General features: G+C 44.0%; 1 protein-coding gene across 1 annotated transcript in view; it reads right to left on the bottom strand.

The window, feature by feature from the left end:
* LOC136839103 (venom phosphodiesterase-like) overlaps positions 1 to 10,000 on the bottom strand; it is an 86,377-nt gene that overhangs the window by 33,867 nt on the left and 42,510 nt on the right. Inside the window, exon 3 of the mRNA XM_067104747.1 lies at positions 6,786 to 6,938. Within this exon, the coding sequence (XP_066960848.1) occupies positions 6,786 to 6,938 (153 nt within the window). The remainder of the gene's footprint in view (positions 1 to 6,785; positions 6,939 to 10,000) is intronic.

Below are 10,000 nucleotides of genomic sequence, written 5' to 3'. Positions count from 1 at the left end.
AGTCCTCAGAGACTCCTAAAATTCTACGTCGTGGCGAGTCGCACGTGGCGAGAATTTCTCCAAATTCCAGTCCTCAGAGACTCCTAAAATTCTACGTCGCACGTGGCGAGAATTTCTCCAAATTCCAGTCCTCAGAGACCCCTAAAATTCTACGTCGCACGTGGCGAGAATTTCTCCAAATTCCAGTCCTTAGAGACTCCTAAAATTCTACGTCGCACGTGGCGAGAATTTCTCCAAACCCCAGTCCTCAGAGACTCATACAAAAATTCTACGTCGCACGTGGCGAGAATTTCTCATTCCTGCGGGAACCCAAAATTAAGTCCTTTTGAGACATTATACAGTGTAGTTCACACACATCTAAGCCCCTACGGGACTGATCATTCTAGTTCGTTAGAACAACTCCTTAACTTCACGCTACAGCCGGCCAAGTCCGAGCGTGACAAAATCCAACTACGTCTTCCGAGACGCATATTAGACTTCGTTCGCCAAGAACAACCACGTCTTTCCCAGACACATCCAATTTTAACAAAAAGTCTCCCCAGACTTACTAATCAACTGTCTTATTCGGACAGATCCATTCTCCTGCAGTCTGAACAATTGAGTGTTTCAGATTCCTGCAATTGAGTCTTTTCAGACAACCTGAGTCTTCTCAGACATATCCTATACCCATTATTCCAAGATGGCTAATACCAGAGCCCAACAAAACGAGGATTTCAAATTCTACATGTCCGCTGGGAAGGACATGGGACTATCGGGGCAAGATCTGAGAGCATGGGTTCAAGAGCGAGTGGACGATGCCAAGGCGGAGAGAGCCAGAGAACGTGAGGAGAGAGAGAGAGACAGAATCGCCCAAGAGAAAAGGGAGGAACGAGAATGGGAAGATCGAGAGCGACAGCGCGCCCACGAGCTCCAGATGCTAGAGCGACAGCCCGCCACCCCCCCGCCCCCTGCCGCGGGGATGAGTGCCCTCAGCCAAGCTCACTCGTTCATGCCAAAATGGACCGAGTCCGAACCCGAAGTATGGCTTGAAAGGGCCGAACGAGTCCTGGAGTGCTGCGATCTCTCCCCCGCAGAACTCTCCCTTGTTCTCACTAAATTCCTGGGCGGAAAGGCCCTCGTTGCCTACCACGCCCTTCCCGCAGACGATCGGGGAAACTGGGAAGCTGTACGCCAAGCAGTTACGAAGGCGTACGAGATTACCCCCGAGCGGTGGAGGAGACGTTGGAGAGAGCAGCTCAGAGAAGCAGGCCAGACTTGGTCCGATTGGGCGTACCATTCGGAGCGGGCGTTGACAAAATGGCTCGATTCCGAAGGAGCCACTAACACCGCCGAAGTACTCGAGCGGTTTAAATTGAGCATTTCCTGCGCTACGCCCTCCTCCCCCTCGCCACTCATATAGTGGAAAAAGCCCCAGCAACACTCACCGAGTGTTGCGAATAGCAGATATGTGGGAAACCCACCACCCTCAAGAAGGATCCATGGGGCGGAAGATAAATCCCCCGTCCCTCCTCGGAGGTTCAAATTCCCACAAAAATGGGAACTCGGGCAAGCCCCTAACTTGCCATTATTGCAAGAAAACGGGGCATTCCTCCGAACAGTGCCGGAACAAGAAACCGGCTCTCTCTCTCCCGGAAAACCGACAAATAACTCGCCTGCGCCCTCCACAGGGGCAGCGGAAAGACTTTAGCCAGACCTTTTGCACGGCGTGCAAGGTCTATGGCCATTCTCCCGCATGGGCAAAATGCCCACGCAATAATAAAGTAAATACTCCCACCGTCGCCTTGGCCGTCACAGATCCCCAGTCATTAGGCCCTCCCGCCGAAGGGCCTGTATACGTGGCCCCTCCACGAGGTAGCGAGCCGCGCGCCGAGTCACTGCTTTCGAGGACTCGGGCGCACAAATCTCCCTCATCCGAAGGGACAGAGTTCCCTACGGAGCTATCGTCAATAGACGAAAACTCGTCACGATCGAGGGAATAAATCAATTTAAAATGATACTCCCTACGGTCCAATTGAGAGTCACAAGACCTCACCAATCCAAAATTTGCAATCTTGCAGTAGCAAGCCATCTCCCGGAGGCTATGACGTCATCCTGGGACAGGACTTTCAGTCCCCACCGAAATCACGACAATCTAGGGGTCCACATTCCCCGAATCATTCGGGGCGCGAGTAATCCTCCCCCCGCTTCTTCCTCAGTCAAGACTGGCGCCCCGGGTACCAGAAGGACGTGCAGTCCCCACCAGTGCCACCTGAGTACGATGTACAGTGGCCCCTCGATCGATTCCCGATCCATTCCAGTGCCCGGCCCTGCCTCAGTGCCAGTGCCAGGGCCCCAATCAGATCTCCCTTCAGGAGATGCCAAATTCCTGCCGGTGCCACTTGCATGCCCCGAGCAGGGCCAAGCTTCGTCCGTCCTGACCGACGAGCCCAAGAAACCTCTGATAGCGCCTGACTCTGCCTAGTGCCAGCGCCAGAGCGCTACGCCGATCTCCATTCACAGGATCCAACTCAGGACCCCCTCTCTTCCCCGGCCTGGCACCGCTACCAGCGTCGGTCAGAGAGACGGTTCCTCCCGACCACCACCGCGGAAGCTCACCTGCAGGTGCGGCCTCGCAACCCGTGCCTGAGCTGGTCATCGTTACCTGCGAGCCGCTCACGCCACCCCGACCGCCTCCTCTCTGCCTCAGCCCGTCGCCGACGCAATTGCAAGTCAGGATTCTGCCATATCTCACTTGGCCGATGAACTACAAGAGCCGCGACGGATCATGGTAGAACCCGCACGGAACACTCCTGCGTCAGCTGTCGCATCAGCAGGCCCAGGTGGTACTCCGTGCCGCCCTCCGGTCGCGGGCCCTCCGCTTCCCCGGCCGAGGACGACTGTCCCATTAAGAAAGACTCGAGGCGAAATTACCACGGGCGTGGGACATTCCAGGTAATTTACAAAGAGCTCTAGAGCTCCCATGGCACCTGTGCCACCATTTCATCTTTCGAAGGTCTTGGCACCCCTAATCCAGAAGGGGATGTCAGGCCCTCCTCTATCTTCCTCCGTTCCTCAGGAACTTCTATCTCTTATTACCTTCTATTTAATCTTCCCTTAAATTATCCCCACAAGAGGCAATTAAATACGGGATACCATTCCCCACACAATGTATAAATCATTAAGAATAACAGAGTGAGAAGTGGCACGCCCTTGCGCCCATACCTTGGCACCGGGCGTGCGTGTCAGCCCCTCCTGAAGGAGTCGCGCCCTTCGGGTGCACTTTCTCGCCCTGGGACTGAAGTGATAGTCCGGGCCGTAATTTATAGGCGTAGGACGATAAATTCCCGCCTAACACAATAAAACCCCCACTCTTTTTCCCTTAGCTCTTCTGCCAATATCATTTACTTTCTTTTAGTCATTTATTTATCTTTAATTTTAATGAATCGCGAGTCATAAACTCTTGCCATTGTGATTTAAATGCCCCTTTTGTAAGCTCTGAGGGACGTGTCCCGCCTTTCATATGCGGTCAAGTTTCATTCGTAACGTCTTGGTAATTTTCCTTTTGTGATTATTATCCCTTTTCCCCCTTCCATTTCCTTCCAAGATCTCTGTTTGTCCTACCCCACATCTTTTGTCTGCTCGCCCCGTCATAACATTGAGTAGGCAGTGGACGCATAAAATTAGCGTAGTTTAAGGTTAGCGAATTAAAACCTCGCGAATACTCTCGCCCGCATACGGCTGTCAAAATCCGTGTGGGGCGTTGGCTAGCTGAGCAAAGTACGTTAAAACGAAGATAAATTATCAATGCGAATTTGTATAGTCATTACAGTATCGCGTAAAAGGGGATGTCATTTACAAAAATAAACGCTGTTTTTCATTTACACAGCCTCTTCAAGGCAGATTGTACTAACCGCATGCATTTTATCTAAAATTAAGTAACCGTGTATTTTAATTCTTTCTTTTCATTTGTTGGCCATAGCCTCATATACTTGGTCCTATAATTCACAATTGTTCGAGTCACATTATAAAGTTACCAGTGGGTAACCAAATCTAAAGTAATTATTCTTTTGCAAGTGTTTAAATCACTTTGCGTTCTGTTAACGAAAATTGTCCCAATGTGTTATTAAAAGTAACGTCACAGCTTCATAAAACCCTTAGGAGTAAAGTTCATTGCAAGGCAGAATGTAGAGTAACGTAAAGCACTTGCCGCTCATTCTTGAATATCGATGTACACACCCGAAGGAGGTATGTACATCATCTTGTATGGGGAGGTATTATGATTAGCAAGAATTCGCTAGCAAACTGCCTCCCCCCCCCTCCTTTGTTGTTGTGGGATTGTTCTGTTGTGTTTCATTTACTGCCAGCTGACCGATCGATAGACCATCGGTCTATCGACTTAAAAACAAGAGTTAAAAGATTAAAGGCGCTCCCATTTTTGATAAAGATCTTTCCTTCGAGGCAAAAGTAATCTGGCTTGGTGTTTCTCCTACAGGCCAAAACCTCCCCCTGCGGGCAGCAGGTGCAATGAGTCAAAGCATCTGTGTTGGGCGCACCCCTGCCCCAAAGGAGGGGATAAAAGCAAAAGCCCACGAGGTCCACACACACACACGCGGGCTGGAAGATATGGAGTGAACTTGTGAAGACGTCCCCAACACCTGGCCCCATCGATGCCCTTGCATCCTAACCACGTGGCCCTTTCCAAAGTATACTTTTCCTCGTGCCCTTCGACCGTATTCCTCGAGCCCACACGCCATTGCTTGGAGTTTCGAGGAGTCCCCATCGCCTTGCCCCTTTACGGAAGCCCTTGCATCTCACCACGTGGAAGCAACTCGCCCGAAATCGCAAGTCATCCACGGACCGCCTTCTACGCGCCCTCGGAAAATCTGCTAAGGTAAAGTGCCCTGAAGAGCCCCATTTCAGTCACGCTTTTGTCTCGTAATATTTTCTTAAAGAGAAAGCCAGAAATCTCCCTTGTCTAATGTCCGTGCGCCTCTTGCATCGGCAGTATTAATTCTTTATTACTCCTTTGGCACCCTCAGTGCAGCTTCGAATTCATTATTCTTTTGTCTATTTTCATTACTGGCGTATAATGTGCATATCTCTCGTTTCAGAGGACCCTTCGTGGAAGCTTCTCGAACTGTGGCTGGAATTCCCCAGTTTCATTCAATCTACTTGAGTTCCTCTTTCCCGTACTAAGGTCATTTATGTAAATACACTACTTTAAATGTGCCCACGTGTTTTACGTAATATTTCCCTCAGTAACCAGAGCCCTATGCTCATATGAAATTCTCCTTTGTTTTCCTCTTTTTACGTTTTCCTGCACCCACGAAGTCAGAATCACAAGGCTAAATTACCTTAAATTGTTGCTACCTGTCTCACAGAGCATATTTCAAACTAAAACCACGGAAAAACGTAAATATATATATATATATATATATATATATATATATATATATATATATATATATATATATATATATATATATATATATATATATATATATATCATTAGGTAAATTCTCTTAACAGTAGGTACCTTTAGCGAAAAATTAGGTAAATGTCACTGACACTTCCATATAGCTAAACAGCATAACTTCAAGATTATAACCTGTTTCATATGCCTTCACAGAAAGCTCATAGTAGCAAGGCAGGCCTCAATGCACAACCGACTGTACCATTCACCCCTGATCTACATGCGTTCTCAATCTTGGAAATCAAAGCCCTTCTGTTCGTGCACATCCTCCACACCGCTTATTTGGCTTTTTGTAGGGCTTCCCTAAGCTGAGCACATTATTTTATGTCTTTAAATTCCTCATCCTTTCAGTCCCTTTCACTGAAGCAGTCTTAACTTACACCCAGCTACTTTTCTTGCTCAACCTATCCTGTGATTCTATTCTGTTTTCAGCTTGCCATCGTCAGCGACGTTTACTCCCCAAAAATTTCTATCTTTAATCTTATTTTTTCATCCAAAATCTTACTATGCACCTTTTCCAGTATACTTAATAACGTCGTACCGCTATTAATCTTACGTGCATCCCTGTCCCTAGTCCTCTGGTTTTTTTTAACCTCTGCTGCAGCCAGACATCTTGACACTCTGCAACTCCACTCCACTATGCTCTCGCCATCACACCAAAGCAGCTAAAAGTCCAACAATTTCTGTTTCCTTTCCATTCTTCAGCTCTTAAATGTCAGTTTTTTGCGTCTTTAACAATTGCTTCCTCACGCATTTTAAATTTATACTGACTACTGATAGAAGAGTACAAATGTGGATAAAATGAATGGGCTCAAATCGCACTGTTCAAGACGTGTACGACGACTTGAGAGGGGAAAGGAATGTACCTCCCCTTATTTTCATTTGAAATGCCGAAGAAATCAACTTCACAACGTACCCCCCCCCACAAAAAAATTTTTAAAAAAAGGTACTCTTTGAAAATGCACTGCAAATGAAGCTTCTGGGGATAGTCAGTATTGCCACCCGGCCTAGAACTTCATATGAAGTTCCTCTTAAGCACTTGGTATTTATTTAGAGACATTTACACGTGTGCACATTTGCAGTGCTTTAGGGGTTAAAGAAAGTAATTGTGTTGCAACATAAATAAATGCCATTTTGAGCTGTGAAGTAACGGATTTTAGAAAAATGTTACTGCTTGCAAGTACAAAAAGAAACCAGCAAATTGAACAAATGAGATGATGTTTAGACTATCTCATCCATGATACAATATTTTGGGGCATTTTCTTAATGAGACAGTAAGACTGACTCAAAAAATGTTCTTCAGTGATTTTATATCAATATCCATGTTACTTACCGTAACTATAGTATAATGATTGGGAAATGTGATTGTTGGAAAGGAAGGTTTCATGTATGGAGCCCTCAGTCCCATCCTTCCTAAGGCCTCAATTGTAGGAGTTAACCCGCGGGTGAGGTACTCAGCTCGGAAGCCATCCACTGACACTAGAATCTGAAAAAGAACCAGGACAGAAGAAGCTTTGAGGCCAGAGGACTTCTGGGATATGTTGTAGTAAGTGAGCTTTAGACAGAGCTACAATCTGGGTATGGAATAAAAAAAAATTCTTTTTAGATACATAGAAAATATATAAAGTTTAAACTTTGGTACTTTCAAGCAAATGCATTAGCTTTGAATTACAATTTCTCTTTATATGTCACCAAATGGTTATGGATGAAATCTTGTATAATTTTATTAATTTTTGTAAGTAACGAAAAAAAGGTAATCCAAACAAAAGGCAGGCTAAAGATGATTTGGATATTAAGCAGACTGAAATCGCATACAAATATAGGATTTATATATTAGTCTATTATGATCTTCATCATTCATGAATATTAATTAATGGCATGACAATTAAACATTATCAAAAAGATTTGCTGATTTGAGGATAAAGCTTTAAGAAGAACATGAGGATACAGATGGCAGAACAGAGTGAGAAATAGTACCATAAGGGAAATTATCGAATTTCTGATGTAGATGAGATAATGAGAATGGGACATGTGGGTGGCTTGCGGACATGTCCTTTGCGCCACATTCGGCAGATAAGTGAGTGATAGTGTAAGGTGGGCTTACAGGGCACCCTGAATGTTGGAAGACCCAGGCCTGTGAGACCCAGACTGGATGGGAAATATGAATGGAGATTTATGAAAATGAAAGCAGAGGAAAGACACAAATGGCAGAATTTCGCAGAGGCCCTCTGCTTCACATGGCACTAGATATGATGATGATGCTGAGGATCTCACTCTTAACTTTCAAACATTATCACAAATGATATACACTGCATGCACATAGGTTGTGTAGTGCATATCTTCTCACAAATGCGCACAGACAGAACATTGTGAATCATATATAATTTGGAGGGATGGATTGGGCAGCCTGATCAGTAATTAGAGACTAGTATATGGAAGGTAATGACCCTTTTCTAAATCCAGTTGTATGTATCAGGAAATTTAACATGAGTACAAAGATTGAAAGTTAGAGAAATTTGTGATGACCAAAGCACATTTCACTGTGGAAGAGAAACATTAGTTTAACGCTAAACAGTCATTAATACCATGATGTTGAACACTATAGGTCCAACTCCTAAATAGGCATGAAATGTGGAAAATTCAATCAGAATTTTTCTGCTCCTTTCACATTCAAGACATACCCTGTAATTCCGGATTAATATGGAGCACAAGGTTTAGTTTACCTGGCTTCTTCCCCAGCAAGAGCCACTCAGAAAGGCACTTGGGTCATAGATCATAATTTGCTCTATTGTGTTAGTAGCTTTTTTAAATGGCCTCATGTCATTACAAGGTGAGTGTGACTGGCACAGCACAATGTGATATCAATGCTTATTCTGCTTTGTTTACAATGTAGAGGGTATTATGTGTTTTAGGCTATGTGGAGATGAGGAGGAAGGTGAGTTACACTTCACTTGATCTACCCATTAGCAGTTTACTCCTAAGTCCTACACAGCAAGAAGTAGGTCTAGTAGAATACACTACTGTCTTTTTCATATGCAGTGATGCCTTAGATTTCTTACGGACAGCTGCTCTCATTCATAGTTGTAGTTTACATAATTTGTAACATGAAAGGTTGATGAATGACTCGTGGTCCTGTACGGACATACATGGACCTGCACAATCGTCTATGTTACCTGGCCGTCCGAACTCATACCCTACGGGCATCTGCTCCTCACAACAAGCATCTTCTGACATGCGCCAAGCACACGCATATAAGAAACACAGCCAACATCATACATCCTTTTTATATATACTGTCATTCACAATCATGTCACGTCAAATGTATCATTCCTAATAGAGGCAGCACAGTGTCAGCTTTTCAACTATAGTTATCAGAACTCTGTTAGCAACTTTTATATAAAATTATGTACCATTCTCCACTCTCGAACAAACACAATTGACTGCATATTAATCTCCATTTTGTTTGCCTTGTGTCAGGCACTACATTTCCGCTCGCAAGAGCCCTTGACCTTTCTGCTGTTATTTTGAATAAAGTGGTAAGTTTGTAGAAGCTGCCGCTTACTCACGCCTTCACTACAAGCCATCAATAAATCTTTTAGCTTGAGTAAACTTTGTATAGATCAGTCCTTAGTCAGGAAAATCTAGGTTATCTTATGTAACATATTCGTCGATTTACGTGTGGGGCATGAGTTATCTCAGTGTCTTTCATAATCCTATTCTCCGTTTATTGAAGTAGTATTGCGAATCCTTACCTTTTGCTTCATCATTGCTATCAACAATAGCGTCATCAACACAGTCTTAAGCAGCTTCATTTGGTAGTTTTGTATATATTTGTACTGGTGAACTTTGTATCTTTGTTCGAACCTCAAGTATTTTCTTGAACATGACTATTGTCACTAATGAGCTTTTGTGACGTGCATTTTTAACTTTAAAATTTTGCCCACAGGCATTTTATGGTAGTTTATATCAGAAATATTTAATGCTCTCTGTTATTTTTCATGTTTATTATTAAGTCATTATATTATGATTATTTCAGAGGCATCTTGACATCATTTGACTCACTTTCATGCTGGCTTCACGTTTCCAAGGAAGGGCGACGCTGTAACAGTTGTTCTCTTTATTCCATTTTTGATGATGTTATCATATGCCTCGCTACAATCGTGAAATTATCAAATCACCTGACAAAGGTTCATAAAGAAAACCTTTCACAAGTAAAATAGTATAATTACTAGTTGGTTTTTAAACTGATTTATACCTGAAATGTTGACTATACAAGGTCTCGTAGTAATCTTTTGACTTTTGTAACACCATGATTGACTTTACTTTTTTACATTTTTAGGAAACGTTTTGAAATTAAATTTAAGCAAGAGAAAGATTGTAACATAAACGGATGGTCCAATGCATGTGGGTGTTTTGACGCATGACTGATAAGCCTTTTGTGTTGGTATTTCAGTCAGCAAATGCTGTGGAAGTTTCCTGCTTAGGGTATTCGTCCATGGTCAGAAGTGGAAGCATGAAACAAGTAATGACTAAGGTCTAGTTTTTTTC

This window comes from Macrobrachium rosenbergii, chromosome 6, assembly GCF_040412425.1.
Source record: "Macrobrachium rosenbergii isolate ZJJX-2024 chromosome 6, ASM4041242v1, whole genome shotgun sequence".
NCBI lineage: Eukaryota > Metazoa > Arthropoda > Malacostraca > Decapoda > Palaemonidae > Macrobrachium > Macrobrachium rosenbergii.
This window is presented reverse-complemented; position numbering and strand designations above follow the sequence as displayed.